This window comes from Phyllostomus hastatus, unplaced genomic scaffold (assembly GCF_019186645.2).
Source record: "Phyllostomus hastatus isolate PE091 unplaced genomic scaffold, TTU_PhHast_1.1 phas_contig_30, whole genome shotgun sequence".
Classification (NCBI taxonomy): domain Eukaryota; kingdom Metazoa; phylum Chordata; class Mammalia; order Chiroptera; family Phyllostomidae; genus Phyllostomus; species Phyllostomus hastatus.
The window spans coordinates 9,639,129-9,665,695 of record NW_025333841.1 but is presented as its reverse complement, the minus strand read 5'-3'; the positions used below and the strand labels follow the sequence as shown (position 1 = coordinate 9,665,695).

Sequence of the window (26,567 nt, the reverse complement as noted above, 5' to 3'; positions counted from 1 at the left end):
AACCCCAAAATGCTATGAATCTGCAGGTGATACGGAATTTGGAAAATTCAAGGAGCTCAAGAGGCTCATGGGAAATAAGGAAGGTAGGAAGGGAGGGAGGGAAGAGAGGGAAAGAAAGTGAGAAAGGAACAAAAGCAGTGCTTTTCCTTTCATGGGAATCACAGATCTGACCTTTGATGGCTGTGTGCAACATTTTTTATCCTTTATGATGATCCCCCACCCACTGCTTCTAGCATACACAATTAGGAAACAAGGGGAAATCCAACATGTTTTATTATTGTTTTCTGTTTTTATTAAGCTTCAAATGAACACATGAAATCTAGTAGATGAGTCATGTTTTAGCACAACTCATTGTTTTGTGGAGTCATAAATTACATAGGAAGGATTTATTCTTAGCTATAACTAAGTATAGCAAGGGTTTAGGGAACTGGCAGGTGATAGTGCTGGTACCAAGAATTAACAAGGTAAATGGATCCTGTTCACCATCAGGGTTTGACTTTTCTCTTAAATGATACTGTTGAAAGACTCATGAAACACAGAGAAAATGTGGTAGCTAGAGGACTCCAGCACAGCATATCAAGTGTATGGGACCTGATGATACAATATATATCAAATCAAGAATATCAATAAGGAATCAGATGATAATCATATGAAATAAAGATTAATGTTTTCATTGTTATTGAATGTTTGCTCTACCAGCATAGTTTACAAGATCAATGGCTTCCAGAATGAACCAAAGCATCTCCTTGCTGCCTCAAAATAATTAGCAGCAGTGCCTGGCTTATCAGTAAATATTTATTGTAAAAATGAAAAATGAATAGTAGGTAGGAGAATTGAGCATCGAAGGGAAGTTGAGCAAGATTTAATAGTAATACACATGAGGAGTGTTAGCATAATCCTTTTTTAGCATAATCCTTCGAATGGGCTTTGTTTTTCTAATTGCCTGCTCTAGGCACGGGGCTACGTTCCATTTCCTAAAAGTCTTTACAGTGGTCACCATTTCTTCTTTTGAAAAGTCAATTTGTTTTAATGGCCAATATCATTTAATTATATTTCAGCCTTATTTTCCATGTGTTATCCAAGTAAATATTTGGGTATTGGTGATGTAGACTACAAACTGAATGGTTATTGCATATTACAGTTTCATTTATTTTTAAAAATATTTTATTTATTGCCCTGGCTGGCGTAGCTCAGTGGATTGAGCGTGGGCTGCAAACCAAAGTGTCGCAGGTTCGATTCCCAGTCAGGGCACATGCCTGGGTTGCAGTCCATGACCCCCAGCAACCCCACATTGATGTTTCTCTCTCTCCATCTCCCTCCCTTCCCTCTCTAAAAAATAAATAAATAAAATCTTTAAAAAAAGATTTTATTTATTTACTTTTACAGAGAGGGGAAGGAAAGGAGAAAGGGAGAGAGAAACAGTAATGTGTGGTTGCCTCTTGTGTGCCCCCTATTGGGGACCTGGCCTGCAACCCAGGCGTGTATCCTGACTGGGAATCAAACTGGTGACTCTTTGGTTCACAGGCCATCACTCAATCCACTGAGCCACACCAGCCAGGGCAACAGTTTCATTTTTTTATTATAAGTTATGAAAGAATTGCAGTCTTAACATTCTTATTTAGTATGATATATTTGACATAAACATAGGCTAAAAGCGCTATTCCCATTTTAAAATTACAATTAAGTTGTGCCATAGATGTGGCTATGGAGTGTTGCTATGCGTTTAGTTTTACATAAAATCCTTATCGTCATAACTGTATATTATGTCATGTTATTCTCAGGTATTTGTTACTAGCAGTGGAAAATATAATGAACTTGGATATCCATTTGGTTATTTAAAAGCTAGTACAACTTTAACTTGTGTAAACCTCTTTGTGATGCCGTACAACTACCCAGTTTTACTCCCTCTTTTAGGTAAGTAAAGTTTGTCCTATTTAATCATCTTTAGAATACAACAAAAAAAATATATGATAGGCTAAGCACATTACATATATCAAAGAGCAGCTGATATCTGAATATATATAAAATCTAAAATCTAAAAACTGATTTGGAAGGATAGAATTTGCACACTGTTTTCTGTTTTGTTTTCTGTTTCTTGTTTTCACATCAAACAGAAGAGACAGCTCTGGTGTGTGATTTTTATGCTGTTCTTTATGTTGCAAGGTCCAGTGCTGTCACCCCGACCCTAACCCCCAGTTTTAAGTGCACTTGCCTTTTCATAGACCAGTTTAAGCCAAAAAATACCATTGATTGGGATTAACGCTCCAAAAGTATGATGGTTTTCTTCAGAAAATAGGACTTCTGTAGCAGTATTGGCTCACACTAATTCCTCCACAAAAGAATATTCAATGCTCTTGAGGCATTTGTTTTAGGTACAAGAGTAAATTCTGCAATAATTGTAGTTGTAGAAGCTGTGGTTTCCATGGCAATATTCTAAAAGGATCAACTCCCCAAGCTGTTATTCAGATATCACCAAAACCTGTGTTGAGATTTTTTTCTCATTTAAAGAGCCACATCTGTTTAGAGTAATATAATACCATATGGTATCCTTCTAGTTGTAAAGTTGCGAGCATTATTTGGTGGAGTTTCTTAATTTTTGCAAAGAGGACCAAACCTTTACTGAGTTTTAATATAATCATTAAAAGCATAATATTTTTATTATCAGTGAAATAATCCAGATATAGATAAATAGCATATGATTTCATGTATATGTGGAATCTAAAAAAATAAATGAGCAAAGCAGAGGCAACTCACAGATATGTAGAACTTTTTGATGATTGCCAGATGGGAGGGGTTTAGGGGGTTGGGTGAAAAAGGAGAAGGGATTAAGTTGTGCAAATTGCCAGTTATAAAAACTGTACAAAGGCTATGTACAAACTTACAATAGCCAAGTACAGCATAAGGAATATACCCAATAATATTGTAATAGCTATGTATGATATCAAATGAGTACATTAGGTTCCTCTTACAGGTGAGATCATATGGTGTTTCTCTTTCACTGCCTGGGTTACTTCACTTAGCATAATGCTCTCCAGATCCATCCACACTGTAGCAAAGGGAAGAGACTCCTTTCTTTCTGCTGTATAGTATTCCAGTGTGTCAATGTACCACAGATTTTGATCCACTCATTTAATGATGAGTACTTACGCTGTTTCCAGCACTTGGCTATTGTAAATTGCACTGTTATGAACATTGGGGTGCATAGGTTCTTTTGAATTGGTGTTTCAGGATTCTTAGGATATAATCCCAGCAGTGGAATATCTGGGTCAAAAGGTAATTCCATTTTTAGTTTTTTTGGGGGGGAAATTCCATACTGTGTTCCACAGTAGCTGCAACAGTCTGCATTCCCACCAACAGTGTACTAGGGTTCCCTAGTCTCTACAACCTCACCAGCACTTGTTATTTGTTGATTTGTTTATGATGGCCATTCCAACCAGTGTGAAGTGGTATCTCATTGTGGTTTTAATTTGCATCTCTCTGTTCGCTAGTGATGCTGAGCATCCTTTCATATGTGTCTGGGCCCTCTGTATGTCCTCCTTGGAGAAGTGTCTGTTAAGGTCCCTTGCCCATTTTTTTAATTGGATTGTTTGTCTTGGCTGGTGTGGAGTTGTGAGTTCTTTATATATTTTGGAGATCAAACCCTTGTCTGAGATATAATTGGCAAATACATTTTTCCATACAATTGGTTCCCTTTTTGTTTTGCTACTGTTTTCTTTAGCTGTGCAGAAACTTTTTAATTTGATGAAGTCCCATTTGTTTATTATTTCCTTTATGCCCCTTGCTCTAGGGAACATATCTGTGAAAATATTCCTGCATGGAATATCTGAAATTTTCTTGTCTATGTTCTCCTCTAAGACTTTTATGGTGGTATGACTTATATTTGTATTTTATCCATCTTCTGTTTATTGAAAAATAAAAGTTATTTTTAAAAACATAAGATTTATTTTAGCACTATAAATGATATATATATATATTAAATGTACCAAAAAGGCAATTATTGTAAGTGTTCCATGTTGCATAATTTTTAATTGCATTTATATGGGTTTAAAAGTTCCAAGTTAAGGTTAAGAATGGGTCATCATAAATATACTAGCATGATTGTTCTGTATAGTCTATTTTCTTTATTTCTTAGTCTAAAAGTATCTTCTAAAAGGTGATTGTCATTGATGTATAATATAGGTGTTGTCTCTGATTAATAAGTCTACCAACAAAAACTCCCTGTATTTTGTGGATTTACTTACCCCTTTTTCTTTTTTTTACTTGCGTGTTTTGGTTTTTAATTCAATATAATAATTTTCAGTTTTCTTCTTTTTTGCTCATTCCAATTCCATGTTTTGATATTATACTTTGACCCTGAATCATTGATCAAGGTTTATAGTAGGAGAATAAAATTTATGTTCTGACAAAACAAGCTACCTTTATGACCCCAGTTTTCAGATTATACAGTGAAGGATTACACTAGGTACTCTTTATTTAAACCGTAAATAGTATTATTTTTCTATTTTAAGTACACTTTATTTTGAGGAAATTGTAGATTTACATGTAGTTGTAAGAAATAAAAATAGACATGACACCAAAAACACAGAGAACAGAATCAAAAATAAACACATGGGACTTCATCAAACTTAAAACCTTTTGTACATCAAAGGACACAACCCATGGAGTGACAAGGCAACCAATGGAATGGGGAAAATTTTCAAATCATATATCTGGTCATTTTGGGGGGAGGTGTGTTTTCTGTTATGTATATTGGGTGATTTCTTTTTTAAAAAATATTTTCTTTTTTAAAAGATTTATATATTTATTTTTAGAGAGTAGAGAAGGGAAGGAGAAAGAGAGGGAGAGAAACATCAATGTGTGGTTGCCTCTTGCATGCCCCCTACTGGGGACCTGGCCTGCAACCCAGGCATGTACCCAGACTGGGAATCGAACCAATGACCCTTTGGTTCGCAGGCTGGCACTCAATCCACTGAGCCACATCATCCAGGGCCATATTGGGTGATTTCTATTCTATTTTTCAGTTTACTATTTCCTCTGTATCCTCCATTCTACCTTTGAGCCCACCCATTGTGATATTTTTTTGGTTATTGCTTTTTTCAATTCTGAGATTTCCATTTGGTTCTTCTTTATATCTTCAACTCTCACTTTCTATTTCTTTGCTGAGTCTTTTAATTTTCTTTCATTTGTTTCAATTGTGTTTATAATTCGTTGTTGAAATATTTTTTTTGTTATGGTTGGTCCTTTAAACCTAAACTGAATATTTTAATCAATTTTTTTGTTATTCTGTTACAGTTGTCCCAATTTTTCACCCTTTGCCCTTTTCTTTCCCTGATTATTTTTTATTGTTGTTCAGTTACAGTTGTCCCCATTTTCCCCCTGTTGCTTTCCCCTGCCCTGTCCAATCTCCACTCCTAAAGCCAATCTCCACCCCATTATCCTTGTTCATGGGTCCTTTATGCATGTTCCTTGACTTGACCCTTCCCCTTCTGTGATTTTGGTGTTAGTGTCTCTTGATTGCCATTTTGAATTTGTTTTGAGATCTTCCTGGTTCTTGGTATGGTGAATGATTTTCAATTGAAACCTGAACATTTTCAGTATTGTGAATCTCTGGATATTCTTTAAACCTTCTGTTTTATCTTGTTTCTTCTTACACTTCTCAGGAAGAGATTTTGAGGTACTGCCTCATTAGTGCCAAGAGGGTAGAAGTCCAGGTTCCCCATTGGCCTCTGTTGACCCCCATTCTGCCCTTTGGCTTCAGAAGGAGGGGGCTCCTTGTTATTGCTGTGCAGGGATAGGAGTTCTGGATTCTCACTAGAATGATACTGTCCTGGTTGGGAGAAGTAAGGGTTCCTCATTTCTCATCCTCACATGGTCTCCACTGACACCATGGGGTAGAGATGCCCTCATTACTGCAGGGCAGTAGAAAAGTTCTTTAGAACTATTATGGGTTGAATTCCAGTATTTCATCTTTGTTCTAAACTCAGGTTGCCTTCCAAATCATTATATGAAAATGCCCCTAAGTAGAATAGCTGATCTTCAATCAGAAATTGAGATACATAGCACTTTATAATAGCAAGACCCACCCTCTAAAATTGGTCTTGGCTGGTCTTACAGGTAATAGAGGTCAAATGTGGACAGGACATAACAGTTAAGAGGAAGCATTCAGATCTTCCTTTGCCTCAAATCTTCTGTGCTTAAGTTGCCACATTCTCAGAGTCCCCAGTACTATGTAAGGTCAAATCCTGACACTGTCTTCCTGGTTACCTCTTAGTCTGTATCACTCTATTCCCTAAATGCCAAGTTTCCCTTCTCTCTGAAATGTCTTCTAACACCAGAGAGACATATGTGGCATTTAACATGGTCCTCATTAACCTAAAACACTGAGAATCCAGTCCTACCTAAAGCATCATCCCTTTGCAAATATCCCAAACCAGAAACCTCTAAGGCATCTTTCATTCCTTCCCCCTCCCTAAACCCACATGTCCATTTCAGGGCCACCCGATCCTTGACTCAGTTCCCATTCTGCCCTTTGGCTTCATATACCTATCTCTAGGCTTTTCTATAACTTGTATATTCTAAGAAGCATGGAGTTTTCATAGCCTTTGAGGCTGGAGGTCCTTGTGCCCATGAATCTCAAACTTGGGTTTCATGTTGAGGTTCTGAAATAGACACTCTTTACATTTCTACCATTACTTCACTTTCTGGGTTATGTAGCTTCCATAGTGCTTAAAAGTATGGACTGTAGAGCTTAGCTATGCTGGTATGAATCCTGGCTCTGCTGTTTCCTAGCTTTGTGACCATGGATAAGATACTTAACTTCCCTGTGCTTCAGTTATTTCATCTATGAAGTGAGAATAATGATAGTTACTACCTCAAAGGGATTGAGTTGGGATTAATTAATACAGTAAATTGCACAGAACTCACCTGTAAAATATTGCGTGATAATATTATTAGCTTTATTATTAATATTGTCATTATTAATAGCTATGTTATCTTAGTATCCATTGAAGGCACTCTTTTATCCTGAAGATATAATATAAAGATATAGGACAGTTTTGCAGTTTTAGTGGGCAGGGCATTTAGTAAAAAAAGCAAATTAAGTCAATACACTACATAATGCCAGGAAGCATCGCTGCATAGTACACTACTGCATAGTACAATATTTGTCCATAAAGATGACTCCTGTTTCTTTACCAACTCAAGATTTCCATCAAAAGTAGTTAAAGGTTTAATTATTTAAGCATTAAAACTTACATGGGATAGATAGTGAAGTTTAATTGAATCAATGAACTACCAGAAGAATCATGTTAGTAGGATGGTAAGCAGATTATCATAGTTGGCAAGAAGATTATCCCTCAATTAGGAAACTAGGAAATTATTATTTGTTTTTGTTGAGGACCAATAACTACAGAAATTAAGGCATCTATGACAACTTTTCTCTAACATACCACATTCAATTCACCTGCTTGTTTTTTTTAATGAAGAACTAGCTCCATATTGAGACCAGGAGAAGCAAGACAAAATAATGGAAAGAGGATAACTTGATGTGTATTAACCACTATATATTCAGTTTCATTTTATTCAGTGTTTTCATGTACATAATCTAGTTCTCAGAACAATCTTGTGTGTAATGCAGTTATCATTAAACTGATTCTGTAGATGGAATGGAGGCACAAAAAGACGAAGCAATTTCTCAAAGCTTACTCAGCTAACTATGTGGCTGACTTTCAGACCCATGTCTTCTTCCTCTTTAAAGCAGGGAATGGGGAGAAAGGAACTGGAAGACAAAATGTCAGTAGTTTTTGAGGTGTTGGCAATATCATTTTAATCTCAGTCTACATTCACTTCCTTGTCTTTCAAATGTTGATTAGCTAATTGTTTATGACATCTTTACTATACCCTCCTAGAGACTCTGTGTGAATGGAAATTTAATACCATGGAAAGCATTTTCTGAGCTATAGAGTTAGTGACTAAACTCTCTGTACCCTTAATTTAGACTGTGGAAGATTTTCTTTCTTTCTCCCACCCTGTTTCAAAAAAAAATACGACAAGAAATAATTAGACTAAATTGACTGCTAGGTGGATTATTGCAATCATCAGTGTTAGAAATATTAAGACTATTATTGACTTTCATTATTTAATCTATTTATATCTAAATGTCTCTCCATTCTTGTGGAATTTGTCAGTTAGTTTCCAAAATCTGCCTAATTCCCAACAGACTTCACATAAAATACACAGTGTAACATGATATTTCCATCGTTTCTCATTCTTTTCTGTTAAGATACGAATGATCTTTTTTTAATGGTCTTTAAAAGACCTTGGTGCTACAATGAGCCAGCAGTCTCTTTAGATCTTTTTTCTTTGTTCTTTATACTCTGATTCAAAAGAACAAAAAAAACCCTCCATTTTATGACGTCATAAATTTATTAAATTAGTTTCAGCAGGAGTGAGTAATTTATTTATAGAAGTAAAAGGAAGAAAATACACAGTTACTCCTTAACTAAAGTAATTCAGAATTTCAAAGAACAGCCCTATTTGTAAAGAAATTATGCATATGGCATAGGAATTGCCTTGTCATTGGAAGTAAAAGCATTTGATTTTGGATAAGAACCAATGAAACCTGAAGAAACAAAATAGAGGTTGAATTTATAAAAATCTTTGGTATTTATGGTAAGTGTGGCAGGTTCATGTTGATATCTGTGGATGTCAATTTTGAATTATTACATTATGAAAGAATATTTTGTCTTACTCTTGAAAGGAAATAATGAGATGTTTTAGAAATTTTCATGTGGTATATAGAATCATTTAAGTTATTAAAATAATGAATTATAGGTGTGAAAAGATAGGGGGATCTGCTTATTTAAGGGAAATATCTTTAGGTGTATTAATGCACATGATATTCAAGAAACATATTTAGTTGTGCAGAATTTAAACTTCAACATAACATTTCTACTTGCTTTTACTAGTGCCATCACCCAATCTTTTAAAATATTTTTTTATTTTTCAATTACAGTTGACATACAATATTATATTAATTTCAGAATATACAACCCAGTGATTATACATTGTATAACTTACTAAGTGATCATCCCAATAAGTCTAGTACCCACCAAGCACCATACATAGTTATTACAGTATTATTGACTGTATTCCCCATGAGGTACTTTACATCCTGGTGACTATTCTTTAAGTCCTAATTTGTACTTCTTATTCCCTTATCCTTTTTTATCCATCCTCTCAATCCCACTCCCATCTGGTACTCAATTGTTAACTAATATTTGAGAGACTCAAAGTTTGGCTTAAAATGTCTGACCATTGAAATAAAATAAATAAAAAGGGGGAAATATGGCTAACAAAGTTTAGGCTGATTGTAGATAATTCAAAACATAATTTAGAGTTTGCCATCATTACCTAGAAATTAGAGGCTTAACTTTTGTGCTCATATACTTTGTACAGACTCTTACTTTGGTCTTTCAGCAAAAAGTATGACAGTATATTTGTTTGTTTATTTGTTATTGAAATATAATTGATATATAACATTATATCAGTTTTAGGTATATAACATAATGATTCAATATTTGTATATATTGTAAAATGATCACCAGAGTAAGTCTAGTTAACATCCATTACCATACATAGTTACAATTTTTATCTTATGATGAAAAGTTTTAAGATATACTATTAGCATCTTTCAGATATGCACTACAGTACTATTAACTATAGTCACTGTGCTGTACATAACATTCACATGACCTATTTGTAATTGGGAGTTTGTATTACTCGACTACCTTCAGTCATTTTGCCCATCTCCCACCCCATGCTTACCTCTGGCAACCACCAATCTGTTCTCGGTATGAGTTCAGTTTTGTTGTTGTTTTTCACATCCTCTATTTAGATAAAGGTAATATTCCATCAACAAGTGACCATGGATTTCTTGTCAAGTAAAAATCATGACAGTTGAGTTACCAATATATAAAAGGTCAAAAAATATTTCACATAGATCAGAGTTAGTGTTGTAATATTATATTTTATGTAGCCTCACAGGCAAAAGAGAAATATGTAACTTAAGAATTTATTTCATTTTCTAGAAAGATACCATATAGAACTTTGGAAAATAGTACCAAAAAAAGACAAATGAACTCCAATGAAAGGTTCATCTAATGTAATTAAAACTTGAGTTTTCCAGGAAATGATGTAATAGAAGTGGGTTGCTTGATTTAGATCTTGATATTTGGGATCAGAATAATGTAATATTTTATTTGATTTTCTCTTACAGATGACTTGTTTAAAGTTCACAAGCTTAAGCCAAATCTGAAGTGGCGACAGGCTTTTGACAGCTACTTAAAAACTCTGCCTCCATATTACCTATTAGTATGTATTTATGTGTATATATGTATTAAATGTATCAGTGATGATTTTTGCCACAAGAAATATATATTGAGTCAAAAACTTTACCTGTGGAATGAGATTTTTTTTTAATTTATAAATATTTGTGTTGCCATTGTCTTCTCAAATTATGTATAAGTGCTTGGAGATGTCATAGTAGAACAAAGAGAACTGTTTTGTTTATATTATTTCCTTTAACTGCCATGGTTATTTTTATAAAACACATCTATATTTCTCTTATTAAAATAAACCTTATGAAGTTATAATTTTGGAATTGAAGAAGAATAGGTCTGGATTCATGTATTATATTAACTTTCCTTTTTAACTCTAGAAATTCTCAATATGGAGTTTCCCTCTGAAAAAAATTCTGAAGACATATTTACTTATTGCCTGTTAAAATGTGTCCTAGACACAGCATGAAGTAGAAACACTTATGTAGGGGCAAAAGGTCGGGATCCAAAAAGAGTTAAAAGTTACTTGGCCTCATTTCAGTGTTTACCATTGAGATACATATTCCTGATGATTTTGAACTGGTCACATAATCTTAATCATGATTTATCAAATCATTTCAGAGGTGGATATGGTAAACTTGAAGTCAAGTTTCTAGAGGTGAAAAGGCAGAACCGTGGTATCTGGTGTCACTGGGAGGAGAAATTGGGGTGTGTTAGTAATATTTACCATGGCAGGAATGGGGTGCACAATAAATTGCAATATGAAATAATTTTATGAATTGGAAATTAAGACTGAAAGAATTTACCTGTTTGAATTTGCTATTACTTGCTCTTCTTATCCCACTCTTTTCTGATTGTTTTACTTTCTGTTCCTTCTCTGCTATTTTCATTGCCACTTTTTAATGTTCCATGTTTGGTTTTATGTGCAGCACCTTGACTTCTAAGAAATGAATCATATCCCTTTGCCCCTTATAACTGAACTTTGAGTATTTTAAGATTTATTCTATTCTTACTGTTGTGTATTTTGTTTCCTTATAGCCATTAAAGAAAGCACTAAGGATGATGGGAGCTCCAAATCTGATATCAGATAATTTAGATTGTGGACTTAGTTACAGTGTTATCTCTTACCTTAAAAAACTCAGCCAACAGGTAGTATTGGTAAAAACAAACAAACAAAAATCCTTTGCCCTCAGAAGTGCATTTCCTTATTCTCTAGTGTAATTGTAACTTTTCAAATTAAATGTGTATATATTTCTACACTTTATGGATTAGTACTAATGTGATTCTCTATGGCTTCTAGCTTCACCATTAAACTGCAGTTAAGGGTTTGTCAGTATCATCTGATGCTGTGCCATTTCTCCTTTCGCTTGCCAGTTTGTCCTACCCGCAAGCTGGTTGATATTTTGTGGCCTAAGAGGGACAGAGGCTATCCTCAGCCTAGTTTTTCCTAAAATCACATTGGGCTAGAGCATCCCCTTGTATAGGTCAGCACATTGAGGCATGGTATGATTAAATGACTTGCCTGAAATTAGTTTTCAGGCAATAAATATCCATATGCTTTTTCTTGAAGAGGGGGAGATGAGACCAGTATTCCTCATACTAGAGGGTGATAGACCCAAGGGGACCTGAAGAGTGGAGTTCAATCTCCTCTCTTCTTGCCCTCCATCTGTTACTTTATACCCACACCTCATTTACCATTATTCACCTTGTCCCTTGCCTGCCCCTCTCTATTAGTACCTCATCCTCCACTCACTCACCCCTACTTATCATACTTCTCACCTTTACCTAGCCCATTCTTGCAGGATGGAAATGTTTGAGAGCTACTGAGTCAGAGCTTTACTGCCATACAAATGCATTATGTTATATGACAAACTTATGTAGCAGCTTTACTTTCTTATGCACAAATGTATTCCCAGGTAGGGAACAGTAGTAGCATTTTCAGGGACTAAAAGCTTTAATTTGGATATGTTTGGAAGTTGGGCCTTTAAAAAACATAGAGTAGTAACCAAAAAAGTGTAATATTTCACTAAAGACCCAAAATGCCTCCACAATGTGGGATGCTGACACATCTTGCTGAGGACTGACAAAAAACTTGAGTATGCTCTGGAGTTTAACAGCTCCCACCAGCCCAGTGTGGTCATAAATGCAAAGAAAGGAAAGGCAAACCCAGATTTTTGGTCTATCAAGTGTCTTCTTAACCCCCTTTTTTCTCTGCTGATATATTTTTGTTGTTAATGTTTTCTTTTTGGTTATTGTTTATTTATTGATCTATTGATTTATATATTTTATTTGATGTTTACTTTAGGCCTTTAAGGCTGTGTCAGCAGGGTGTGGCCACAAGGAAGAATAGTGAACAGAGTTGAAACTCATGCAAGTTCTGGGACTTTCTGGGATACATTGCTTATATACTTTTATAAATGAGCTATCAGGACCATATATGGAAACAGACCCTTCATTTGTTCTTATCACTTATATCATGACTTGATTAAAAAAATATAATAAACATACTTAATTCCAATAATTAGGGAAAATTAATGAATCTCTAACCAAGCCACAAAAAATTCAAAATTATTTTGAGCTTACCGGACATTGGTAGAATTCCACCTTTTAGAAAAAAAAAGAAAAGATAATTACTAATTTAAAATAGCTCTAATTACTAATTTAATAAGTATGTCACCAGTGTTTCTTGAACTGGTTCAGATGTATGTAAATCACAAAATATGCCCAATATGTTGTTACAATACACTTTTAAGCACTATTTATCAATATGGTATAATAGTGTTTAGTAAGAGCATTTTTTGTTATAAGTTAGTAAGAAACATTGAGCATATATTACATATTATTGGTAATACTTTTTAAGCATTAATTTTTGGATGGTTCAATATTAGAAACAAAAGTTTGATTTTAAAAATATAATACTAATCTGCACAAGTTTACATTTATAAATATAGGGTCTTAAGCTTTTATGAATATGTAGACTAGATTCTACAGTAACAAAATGTGACTTTAAATGTTTATGAATTAATTCTTATCCCTGGTTTCCATTCCCTCCACAAATTCAATCATAAATTTGAAACAGGACACGATAAAAAACCATATGAAGTTATTTGTCTTTCTAGCCCGCCCCCCGCCCCGTTTGCTGTGGTAGTAGAGAGAAGCACAGTAAAATGTTTAATTACCCTTTTTTCTGTGATTTACAATTGAAAATTTTTCTGTGTGGTTCTTAAAGTATTATCTTTCTTAAGTAGTAAAAATGACAGTGATAATATAGATCTTTTTATAACATACTATGTACTTTCATTTTAGACCAAACTAGAGTCAGAACGAATTTTAGCATCAGTGGGGAAGAAACCTCCCCAGGAAACTGGAATCAAAGTGAAAAATCATTCTGGAGGTGGTGTGTCCTTGACTCACAGTAAAAATTTTAGAAAACTATTGAAAGAAATCATAGGGGAAACTTCGCCAAGACTGACAGAATTGAATACCAAAGAATTTGCTGGCTTTCAAATAGGGCTCTTAAACAAGGTAAATTATAACATAAATAGTTTGTGTTTGAACTTGTCTGATATATTTATGTCTTTCATATTACTTTAGTTTTTAAATAATTACAATCCTGTTTTGGACCTTATAGTTATTGACGGACCAGTTTAGGGATTATCCTGCCAGCAGATGCCAATATAGAATTAAATGTACAAGATATGTTTAGGGGGTAATGTCTGTAAAAGATAAAGGGAGAAGGAACAGGAGTAAGCAGGGAGAGCCTTCAAATTACACTGCTGATTTAATATGCTCTGGAGTTTAAGGAAGGGGATGCAAGGAAGGAAGAATGGTTATGAAGAGCCTCAGACATTGGTATAGCTGGGAGAAAATCTTGACCTGCCCAACAGGGACCTCTGGCACCAATATTTCCCATAGAGGAGGTTCACAATGGGCAGAACTGGCCAGGCCAAAACACCCTTCCCCCACCATTCTCAGTCACTGGCAGGGAGCATCCTGGGGAGTGCATGGCCTCAGTTCAAATGCTTAAGTAGATCCCTAAGTTCAGCAAACTGTACTCCTCTCAGGATAAGCCATTGCTTTCTGAAGGGATATTGCAGCAACTCGCCTCCATGGTGCCAGAAAAACACATCTAGATTATAAGCAGTAGGCCCGCAAGGCAGCCACAAACATGATTCTCAGAATTTGGAGTTAAATGGCATGCTTGAAAAAGTATATTCCCAGTGGCTTTAATACTTTGTGGGTATATTAGAATTCAGAACAAGGCCAGCAAAGTGTAAATTTCCCACTGGGAAAATTCTACTGTAGTCAATTGTATTGAATGTAGAGTCCCTCACTAAGATTTTAAGAGGGTTAAGAATTGTATTTTTATATTAAAAGCTTCAGGAGTAACTGAAATTATTTTTTTTCATTTCAAATAGGATTTGAAACCTCAGACATATAGAAATGCCTATGATGTTTCACGTAGAGGTCTTTTAGACCAGTTAACCAGAATGAGATCCAATCTGCTGAAAACACACAAGTTTATTGTTGGACAAGATGAAGGTAAATAAACATAAAAATCATCTTTGTTGATTAGGAAAATGCCAAGCCTTATGTAAGTGGTGTTTATTATGTAATGACTAGGTTATTTTGTAATATTTTAATGTTTAGAATGTCTGTTTTCACTAAATCCCTGTATCTATCCAGGCACAAGTTTATTATTCCCAGGTTTAAGGAATAGTATACATTAATCAGTGCATATATTACACAACCCATGCTTTAACTCCTACAAGCCTCAAAATAAACCCATGAAATAGATAATATTTCATGCCTGTCTTATGATATGATAACTGATAGTGAACATTTTAGTAGTTTGCCCAGGGTTAGTGAGCTGGAAAGTGGCAGAAACTCAGTCTGTCAGATTTTGGAAATTGCATGCACCAATACTGTATCCTTCAGCCCACTGTGGTGAATTCAGTTCATAATTCCTCAGTTACATGAAAAGAATGAACCTGATAGTGTCCAGAATAATTGGTGACAGTGTACAATTCCTCTATACTCCATTTCATTCATTTTAAATAGGGTCATTTTTTTTCCATTAAAATGTATACATCTTAACCTGGCCAACCTCCCAAAATTATACATCAAGGTTTGTGGGGAGAGGAGGACTTTTCTAGGAAAAGAGCTTGTAGCTTTAACCAAATTCTCCAAGAGGGTGAGACCCACTAACCAAGGTTCTCTGGATGATAACAGAAAACCATGGAGCTTAGGCTCTTCAAACAGAGCAAATATGGTGTTTTGGGTTGGGGTAGTAGTATAAGAGATGTCAGCCCATTGTCAGACCTTGTTGGAAGGTTAACAGAATTTTTTCTTGACATGGTGATTTAAGCTTGTAGGCAGTAGTATTGGTAGACTGGTAATGAGTGGGGTGAGGAGAGATAATTTTAGGTCCCAGAATGCTAGATTTGAGGTTTTAGACTATCACATGCCAACACATGAGGTCTGTCCAGAAAAAGTCCAGCCGTAGTTAATATAATGAGAATGGTTTGTGCAATATCGATGTAACCTGGAAGCCAAGGAGAGTGAACTGGAATGCCCATGCATGAACAATGACAACTTGATTGTGCTAGTCAATGGGCACAGTAGATGCCATTGAGTGAGCATGTGTACTGTGTGGCAGTCACATTCAAAATGACTGAGCGAGTAGAGCAACAAATCTGCATCAAATTTTGTGTTAAGCTTAAATATTCCTCTGTGGAAATTATCAGATGATTCAGAAGGCTTTCAGGGGGGATGCAGTAAGTGCAGCACAAATAAAACTGTGGCACAAATGCTTCAAAGATGGTCAAGAATCTGTTGAAAATGATACATGTTCTGAAAGCTTGCAACAAGCAGAACATCTGAGAATATTAAATGTGTACGGGCTGCAAACAATAAAGTGGTTACTGACAGTGCAAGAACTAGAAGCTCATGTGGGGATTCCAAAAACTACTGTGTCTCAGATTTTGACTTAGGATCTTGGCATGAAACATGTGGCAAAATTCATTCCGTGGCTTCTGCTACCAGAGCAGAAGGAGCATCGTGCTGCAGTTGCTAATGATTTGATTCAAACTGCTACCAATGAACCACATTTCCTCAGGAGGATTATAACTAGAGATGAATTGGGGGTCTATGTCTATGATTCAGAAATGAAGGCCCCATCATCCCAATGGAAGTTGCCTGGTTCTCCACACCCAAAGAAGCACAGCAAAGTTGCAGCAAGATCAAGACCATGCTAACTGTGTTTTTTGATTCACAAGGTATTGTCCATCATGCTTATGCTCCTCCAGGCCAAACAATTAATAAGGGGTACTACCTCAATGTTCTTTGTCGGTCAAGAGATGCGATATGATAAAAACAGCCACAGCTATGGGTAACTGGTGATTGGCAGCTTCATCATAACAATGCACCCGCTCATGCTTCAAGTCTGGTGCAGAGTTTTTTGGTGAAACATGGAATCACCCAGGTGACTCAGCTGCCCTACAGCCCAGATTTAGTGCCCTGCGACTACTGGCTTTTCCCCAAACTAAAATCACCTTTGAAAGGGTAGAGATTTCAGACCATCAATGAGATTCAGTAACATACAATGGGGCAGCTGACAGCAATTGGGAGAACTGTGTAAGGTCCCAAAGCGCCTACTTTGAAGGGGATGGAAGTGTCATTGTCTTGTGTACAGTATTTCTTGTATCTTGTATCAACTTCAATAAATGTCTTTTTCATAGTGTATGGATGAATACTTTCTGGACAGACCTTGCCTATATTATTAAGCAGACTATGATCATGTCCTCTCAAAAAGACCATACACTTAAGTTATATAGCATCTGTTTCTTTTCTGGTGATTTGGCAGATTCCCTTCACAGTGTTCCAGTCGCACAAATGGGTAACTATCAGGAATACCTAAAGACATTGGCTTCACCACTTCGAGAGATTGATCCAGATCAACCCAAAAGACTGCATACCTTTGGCAATCCATTTAAACAAGATAAGAAGGTAAGATACTTATTTCTATGTCTTCCCAAATTGTGCTATTCTTGCTATAATTCATTTCTTCTTGGTAAGATGGATATAAATAAGATATTCTCATGTTTATTTAAAAGATAAAATATGACTCCAGGACACTTTGTGAATAGAAAGTGGGAGCTTCCTGATGCGGGATTGTCTTGGTTGAAGAAAATAATAGCTGATGTTTATTGAGTACCTAGTAGGAGTCGATGTCTGAAATGATCACATTTAATGTTCACAACCATTCTGCAGATGAGTATTACTATCTGCTCTTTAATAAAGAGAAATCAAAGTTCATAGTGGTAAAGTGATTTACCTCAAGTGACACAGCTAATAAGAGCCAGGATTTAAACCCATATCTTTGCAGTTCCAGAGTCAGTATTCATTTCCACCTCCATGTACTAATTCATTTAATATTGAAATCACCATGTATTTCCTGTTTCCATTATTCAGAGGTCTAGTGCTCTATCTAGATAGTGGTGAAGTGCTCCTCTTGAAATATGAAGTACGAAGTGATGCTGCTTTATTTGGATTGTCCTACTACAGATCTAAATATAAGAGGGGTGTGTGGGAGAGAGACAGACAGAGACAGAGAGAGACAGAGACTGACTTGACCATTTAACCATGAAGACAAAGAAGATTATATCTGTACTTAAGGAGAAGACCATTAAGGTGAAGACCATGTAATAATGTCTTTTGTAACAAAACTAGACTGAAAGGTATTCCACTTCATCCCAATCCTCAATTAATTGGAGTTTTTCTGAATCTCGCTGTGTCTTGGTTTCCTCATTTGCAGCACTAGGGATAATTGTTACACCTAACTCATGGAGCTCTCTGGAGGATTGAGTTAGTACATCTATACCATTTAGAACATTACCTGACATGTAGTAAATGCTAGTGAATATGTTTTCCCTTTCTGTACTGTTTTGCTTTGGAAAATGCTTTGGAAAAATAATTTATCATGATTTTATTAAAATGATGCAAGTGTATATTCTTGGGCTATCCTTGGATGAGAACAGTTTTTAGCTAACCTTGTATATAAGAAGCTCTCATGTTTTATCTGCTCCAAGAATGAAAAGTTCCTCATCCTTGTCTAGCACCAAGGTAGACATATCTGAATCTCTATAAGATTGCTGTTGGGGGAATTACATTTTTGTCTGTTTGCTCTTTATCATTTATATGCAGCACTCTGTACAGTGATAATCAATATTTCTTAATGGTGAGTATAAGGCACAAAAGCACACAAAAAGGGATAATTTCCCTTGTCAAGGGTTGATTCAGAATGTTTTGTACTTCTTCAAAGGTCACTGTGTTTATTCCCATTATGGTTGTGAAGAGTTGCTCATTCTTCAAGCTTTCTGGTTAATGATTGTATTATGCTTGATCTTGGGCAACACCTTATATTTTCATTTCTTCCTTGTTCCACTTAGACTGGATTAAAATTGAGTGGCATTTCCTGAGAACAGAGTTTGTGTGGGGCATGATAAGTATTTGGCCCATGATTAAGACCAATGTTGATGATTTAATACATGATTGTATATGCATATGAAGAGAGCTTCCAGTGTTGTCTTTAATGGAATATGTTCATTGATGTTTTTTAGGGAATGATGATTGATGAAGCAGATGATTTTGTAGCAGGGCCACAAAACAAAGTGAAACGTCCTGGAGAACCCAACAGCCCTCTGTCATCTAAGAGAAGGCGGAGTATGTCCCTGCTGTTGAGGAAACCACAAACACCACCTACTGTAACTAACCATGTGGGCGGAAAGGGACCACCCTCAGCCTTGTGGTTCCCATCTTATCCAAACCTCATAAAGCCCACCCTTGTATATACAGGTATAGAGTAGTGGTTGTGATTTCCTTATGGCTCCTAGAGGACTAAGACACTAAACAATTTTGTTCCCTTTGTATCATTCCTTTTGTATTCACTTTTGTTTTCATTAAGTAAACCAATATGAAGTCATCGAAGTGGTAGGTACAGAGGGTGTGGGGAAGAGGGGAAGCAGAGACCCTGTTTCAAAGATCTCAATTTCTATGAGGGGAGAAAGATCCATACTTATATAGTAATTAACACAAAATTGAGAAGCGGACAGATATGAGCCTGTTTTCCTGCTCAGGGCAAGGCATAATAATGTGCAAACATCTGGAATTGCTATTCAAGTCACAGTGATGGAGCAGGTTCCTGAGGCAGTAGGAGCAAATGGGCTCAATAAGATCAGTCTGCACTAGCTCTCTATGTCCTCATCTCCTCTTTATGCTTTAACCCAGTGTAGTCTGGTTCTGCCTCCCCTACTCCACTGAAAGATGTCTAATCAAGGGCCCTACTGTCTGCTGTAGATTGCCATTACTTAGCATCATTTGACACACTTGTTCACTGCCTCCTGCATTGAAACATTCTTGGGTTCCCTGAAACCACAAACTCCTGTTTTTTTTCCCATTTCCTAGCAACTCTTTTTCATTATCTTTTCTGGTTACCCCCCCCCCGCTTTTTTCCCACCTCTTAATAGTGTAAGGACCCAAAGCTCAATTCTGGACCCTCTCCTCTTCACTGCATTCTTTCTCTAGGTGATCGTATGCAGTCTTAGGGCTTTAAATAAGATTTATATTTCAACAACTCAGATCTTTATACCTCTAGATTACAACTTGTTTCAAACTCGACTCAAATTTAACTCTGGACACAGCATCTACATTCAGCTGACTAACAGACGTATAAAACTCAGTAGGTTTCATTTGTTTCAAATAAACTCATAACATTGACTCTTGGAAACAGCTCTACTTACAGCCTTCCTCTACTTACAGTCTTCCTCAGTGCAGCTGATGACACCAACCAGCAGTGTACTGGTAAAGCTGTGAGAGCCAGCTGTCCATAGGTGCAAGGGTTGGGAGGGTGGAGAAGCCATGGATCATAGTGTTTGCAGATTTCCACAGTGTAAACAATGCCAACATTATCAACATCAAGCTTTCAATGTGAGGTCACTGAACCAGATCAGGAAGAAGTGCACACAATCCACTCTTGTGAGCAGTTGTGCACCAGTACCTGCATACCACTGGCACTATTTACCCAGCGGTTCAGGTGAAAAACCATAGTCACCATGATTTCTCTTTTACTCTCCTCTCACTTCCATACATGGACTAATCTAGGCAAGTTCATAACCAGTATAATCACTGCATCCCACATTTCTCTGCATCTCTCAGTCTATGATGTCATTATCTGTCTGTCACCAAGCTATGACAGTAGCTTCTTATTTGATTATCAGGCTGCCCATCTTCTCCTTGTCTAACCTATTTCTGCCCTGCTGCCAGAGTGATCATGTCAACACAGAAATCAGATCATGCCATGTCCATACTGAAAACCCATCATGAACTTTCCTATACACTCACAACAAAATCTAAACTCCCAATTCTAGTCAACAAGATCTGCACAACCTGGCCCTGCCATTCTCATTCTATCTCTCTCCCACTCCCACCTTCCCTCCCTCCCTCCCTTAAATTTTTATTGAATTTATTGGGGTGACATTGGTTAATAAAATTATGTAGGTTTCAGTGGTACAGTTCTATAACACATCATCTATATATTGTATTGTGCACTCACCACCCCAAGTCAAGTCTCCTTCCATCACTGTTTATCCCCCTTTACCCTCTTCCTGCCATTTTCTCTTAACATGTGTCTTGTCTGTCTCCTCCTTGTTCTCTCTGTCTCTGTCATTTACTCTATGGTCCTGGCTTGAAGCCTCCTAAGGGTCCTGTACTTGCCCTTACTGCAGCCTGGAACTTCCTCTGCATGTGCACAGGTCAGGCTCTTTTTCCTCCTTCAGGTCCTGCCCGACCACCTCAACCATTGAGAATCCCCCTTCTGCTGTCTGTCACATTCCTGCTTACTTTTCCCTAACATAAATTCAAACTGTCATTATTTCATTTGCTCATTGTGCCCTTACTGTCTGATCTCACCATTAGAATGTAAGTTCAGTGATGGTTGGGATTGTTTCTGTCTATCTTGTTCACTGCTGATCCCTATCTACTGGCACAGTGCCTGGCACAGATGAGGATGAGAAAATGAAGTAGGGTGTCAGACTTGGAGTAAGAAAGAAATTCACTTTCCTGAGACTGAAAAGGTAGATAAGGAGGATCATATATGGGGTGGGATTTTTGATTATGGAGTGCACATAGAGTCTTCACACCTAATGGCCACCTCTGTTCTTTCAGAACTTTTGAAGTAGGTCTGGTGTGAAGCTTAGAAAAGCACGGAATTTTATAGGTCAGTTACAGAAATCATGACATCAAGTGAGACTTGCTGTTTTTCATCTTGTAAAGCACAGCTGCCACTAAGCCACGAGTGCCAGGGATCTGAGAATATTTATTAGTTGCACTGTCCTACTTAGTTTCCATATGTATTCATAATGCCATGAGGAAAAGAAAGTGGTTTTATTTGTATTATCTTCCTAAGCTCAGTTTGAGGGGTCTCAGACTCCATCTGGTAACATCTTCTTGCTTTATGAAACAACTAATTTCCTCAAAACTGAGGAGCACTGGGATCTACCTGTGGAGCTGATATAACACACCTGCCTCACAGCTCAGCTTCTAAATTTGGTTTCCAGATGCTACTGTCACTCACGAAGTCCATGAGGAAAAGATGGAAAATGGTCAAATCCCACCTGATGTCTTCTTGTCAAAACCTGCTGCACCAGAGGTTATGAATATAACAGGAGATGGTATTCCACCCAACCAATTGGATTCTCTGTCTGATGACTTCACTAGTCTAAGGAAAGATGGCCTGATTCACAAATCCAGTAGTAATGCATTTGTTGGAGGAACCAAAAACTGCAGTGTCCCTGCATATGATCGAAAAGTCTCAGTAACATCCACATTCAGAACTGTGCCAAATGCGTTGCAAATAACTCCTGCTATGGCACAAGGAATCAATGCTGATATAAAACATCAGTTAATGAAAGAAGTTCGAAAATTTGGACGAAGTAAGTAGTGAAAGAACATTTATGAATCATAATGGGAGGTCACCCTGTATAATTCAGAGTAGATTCAAGCTCTCTCTTGACATGAATTTTGGGGAAGCATTGCTTGTCCACATAGTTTAAAGTGACTCCTCTTGCTTTATCTGAAAAAATCCAATATACCTTTCTCTCTTTTTTCCCCTTATTCAATGTAATGGTTTCCTTTTTGCTGCTGTAACAAGTTACCACAAACTTTGTGGCTTAAAACAATATTATCTTATAGTTAGAGAAGTCAGAATTCTGAAATTATTTTCACTGGATTAACACAAAGGTGTTGAAAGGCCAGCATTTCTTCCAGAGGATCTGGAGAGAATCTACTTTCTTGCCTTTTCCAACTTCTACAGGCTGTCTGCATTCCTTAGATCATGGCCCCTTCCACTTTTAAATAATAATGTTAGCGATATCTCTCCTCTCTAACCTCAGCTGCCATCTGTACATCTTTTTCTCTGATTCTAACTCTGCCACCTTCCTTTTAGAAGGATATCTGTGATTATTTGGGCCTACATGCACAAACCTGGGCAATCTCCCCATCTTAAGACCCATAACTTATTTATATTTTCAAAGTAAAGTCCCTTTTGCCATATAAAATAACATTCACAGGTTTGAGAATTAGGACATGAACAGTGTTTGGAACTATGATTCAGCCTCCCACATTTGATTAGTATTTACTGCATTTCCTTAGTAGGTATGCACAGATGTTTTGATTTGAGTGTTTAAAATACAAACTAACTTTCCACCTCATGAAGAATGATTACTGAGGATGTATAAAGCTTGAGTTTTATTTCCCATCCATATTTTTTTTAAATACTAAAGCTTTTTTAATATCTTCAGAATATGAAAGAATTTTCATTTTGCTCGAAGGCGTGCAAGGACCTCTTGCAGTCAAGAAACAATTTGTTGAATTTACCATCAAGGAAGCTGCAAGGTGGGTGCCAATAGGAGCTTTTTGTTCTTTTTTAAGCAGTAGTGCCCAATGTGGGACAGGGGGAAAAAGTCTCTGCCGTGCTTTTCTCAAACCCTGACCCTTACTCACAGTTAAAGCTGTCATCAGAAGCATTTAGAATTATCTGAGTCCAATTCATTCATCAACTCTATGGAGCCTTGTAGGCTCCCCACAGTCTGAGGTGGACACTGTTAGTATTTGCTAAACTGTCTTTACATGAGGATACATTTCTATTCTATGTTGATTGTTAGTTCCATTTGTACTGTGTACAGCATGCTGCATTTCACAGTCCTTTAAGTATCTCTTTTAAAAAGATTTTTCATTTATTCACTTTTAGAAAGAGGGGGAAGGAGAGAGGGAGAGAAGCATCAGTTGGTTGCCTCTCAAACATCTCCGACTGGAGAACTGGCCCACAACCCAGACATGTGCCCTGACTGGGAATCAAACTAGGGACCTTTTGGTCTGCAGGCTGGCACTCGAGCCCATGAGCCACAATAGGCAGTGCTGCTTTAAGTATCTTTTAGTTAATAAAAGTTTCCTTTATTTTTAGGTTTAAAAGACGAGTCTTAATTCAGTACCTTGAGAAGGTACTGGAAAAAATAGATTCCCACCACCTTCTCAACAACGTTAATCACATCAACAGCAGATCATCATGTTAATGCAAGGAACAAGGAGAACAAGGAGAAAAAAAGGACAAATTTTCTGTGCTGTAGTATGGAACAGAATATTGTTGAAACTCCCTAGAATGTGTTAGTAACGGGAATTGCCTTCCAGAAGCTAAGAAAAAACAGTGGAAATTTTTTTATTTTATGATTCTCTGGCAGTAAAAGCTGGCTTTTGCCCTAAGAATTTTCTCTGAAAGATTAAATTGTTATTTCTTTTCCCAGTTGAGGAAGGTAATGCAGCAGGTTAAATTCAGCACACACTGTCACCCCTACCACAGGTGATAAGGGTTCACTCATGTGAACTTTGCTGTTCTGGGCATTTCCAGAGTGACTAGGGCCCACCTGCAAGTGGAGCACTACTTGGTGCTCTTACTATGTCCTTTAGAAAGAATAGATGTTCAGAACCCAATTAGTAATCTTGTGTGTGCCGAGCAAAGTTTTCAACAATTTCCAGCTGTGCCTTTTAAATCATGATATATTCAGGACAGCTTGAATCAAAGAGTAAGAAAGCTGCTATTTGGGTAATTTATTTCTCTGTGGGAGGGGGGGCAGGGAGAGTCACCAAACAATCTACCTCCAACTCTCTTCTATTTTGTCTAGAGACGTTACAAAGTGCACCTGAGGCTGCCCTAACCCCTGACATTTGTTCTTGCATGTGATAACAGAATCTTCAGGTGGACTTGTACATTTTGTGCTTTGAAAGCACTAGAGTGAAAAATGATGTATACATTTCCTTTAATGTTTATACAAAGGTTTATATGGAGCAGTATTGTTATGTTTGTATTAATTGGAAAAATATGTATACAAAGAGATTTTGACTTTGAATATATGAAATAAATAATTTTATTGATTTTCACAAGTGTATTAATGCTGGAGAAATTCCTAGTTTTGTCTTTCTTATGTTATGATTAATTATTCCTTTCAGAAAAAAAAGGAATCACTATTCAATTAAGATGCTAATATAATGATTTAAACTTCAAAATGTCACTCACAGAACTGAGTGATGGTTAAAATGGTGGAGTAAGATACTCTGGAGGTCCCTCTCCAGAAAAACTGAAAATACTGGGAAGACACTGTCAGAATCAAGTTTATTTGAACTCTGGACGATAATCAAAAGTTCATAGCAACCAGTAGTGAGAGAGAAGACTTATAACCTCAGAGAGACAGAAGAATCAGCTTTAGCACAATTTGATTGCACCTGCACAACAGCATACAAGATATGGTGGGCAGAGTGACCCTTAGACAACCAGCTGGAGGGAAGGACCCACCAAAAAGTAACCCAACAACACTCAAAACACAATTACATCCAGAGAGCCAACATAAATGACATAAAGGGCATTCCAAGACCATCAAGTTCAGGAGATACTGGAGATTGCACTACTGAATCCCACAGGTCTCCTACCATAGAAGTTCACACCACAAACTCAGGGAGTCAAAGAAGATCAATTTGTCAACAGAAGCAAACAAGAAGAGTCTCACAAATAATGGGAAGACAAAGAAACAACCCTCAATTAAAAGGAAAGGAGGAATCCTCAGAAAGAATGCTAAATGAAATAGTTCAAGTCAACAATCAGATATTGAGTTCAAAGCAATGGTTATAAGGAAGCTCAATGAGCTCAGTGAAAATTACAAAGAGCTACAGGGAAACTATGAGGAACTTACTGCAAACTATCAGCATGAAGAAAGAACATAGAAATTATCAAGAAGAGCCAAAAGGAAATGAAGAATGCAATTTCTGAATGGAAGAACACAGTAGAAGGAATCAAAAGCAGGCTAGATGAAGCAGAGGATAGAATCAGTGAGCTGGAGGACAAGGTAGAAAAAAAGTCCCAGAAAGAGCAAGAAAAGGAAAAAAGACTCAAAAACAATGAAGAGGGGTTAAGGAAACTGCAAGACAACATGATACGTAATAACATCTGTATAATCGAGACACCAGAAGGAAAAGAAGAGGAGCAAGGAATAGAAAACCTGTTTTAAAAAGTAATGATGGAAAAGTCCCCTAATTTGACAAGAGAAAAAGTCACAAATACAGGAAGCACAGAGGGTCCCAGTTAAGAGGAATACAAAGAGGCCCATTCCAAGACACAGCATAATTAACATGGCAAAATTCAAAGACAGAGAGAATCTTAAAGGCAGCAAGGGAGAAACAGGAAGTAACATACAAAGGAGGCTCTATAAGTCTAGTGACTTATTTCTCAACACTACAAGCCAGAAGGGAATGGCAAGGAATATTCCAAGTAATGGAAAGCAAAGGCCTGCAACCAAAACTACTCTGCTCAGCAAGGTTCTCAATTAAAATTGAAAGCAAAATAAGGAGTTTCCCAAGCAAAAGAAGGCTGAAAGGACACACCTCCGCTGAAAGAACACACCTCCACCAAACGAGCACTGCAAGACATGCTAAAGGGACTGCTTTAATGTGAAGGAGGAAAAGAGTAAGAGAGAGGAACACAGGTACAAAGGACGTAAAAAGGCAATGAATAAGTACCTATCAATAATAATCTTAAATGTAAATTGATTAAATGCTCCAATCAAAAGACATAAAGTAGCTGCATAGATAAGGGAACATGACCTGCACATATGCTGCCTGCAAGAGACC

At 36.8% G+C, this 26,567-nt stretch overlaps 1 protein-coding gene across 4 annotated transcripts in view; it reads left to right on the top strand.

Annotated features, from left to right (window-relative positions):
• Positions 1–24,821, top strand: part of LOC123819117 (integrator complex subunit 6-like) — a 56,453-nt gene extending 31,632 nt beyond the window's left edge. Inside the window, exons 9-18 of one of the 4 annotated variants that reach the window (XM_045839443.1) lie at positions 1,782–1,914; positions 10,277–10,371; positions 11,376–11,486; positions 13,644–13,862; positions 14,756–14,879; positions 17,203–17,345; positions 18,959–19,061; positions 21,953–22,327; positions 23,195–23,288; positions 23,857–24,821. In XM_045839443.1, the coding sequence (XP_045695399.1) occupies positions 1,782–1,914; positions 10,277–10,371; positions 11,376–11,486; positions 13,644–13,862; positions 14,756–14,879; positions 17,203–17,345; positions 18,959–19,061; positions 21,953–22,327; positions 23,195–23,288; positions 23,857–23,965 (1,506 nt within the window). In that variant the 3' untranslated portion in view covers positions 23,966–24,821. Of the gene's footprint in view, positions 1–1,781; positions 1,915–10,276; positions 10,372–11,375; positions 11,487–13,643; positions 13,863–14,755; positions 14,880–17,202; positions 17,346–18,958; positions 19,194–21,952; positions 22,328–23,194; positions 23,289–23,856 lie in introns of all 4 variants that reach the window. The other 3 variants (XM_045839441.1, XM_045839444.1, XM_045839442.1) reach the window with 3 other exon arrangements.
• The last annotated feature ends 1,746 nt before the right edge of the window (positions 24,822–26,567 follow it).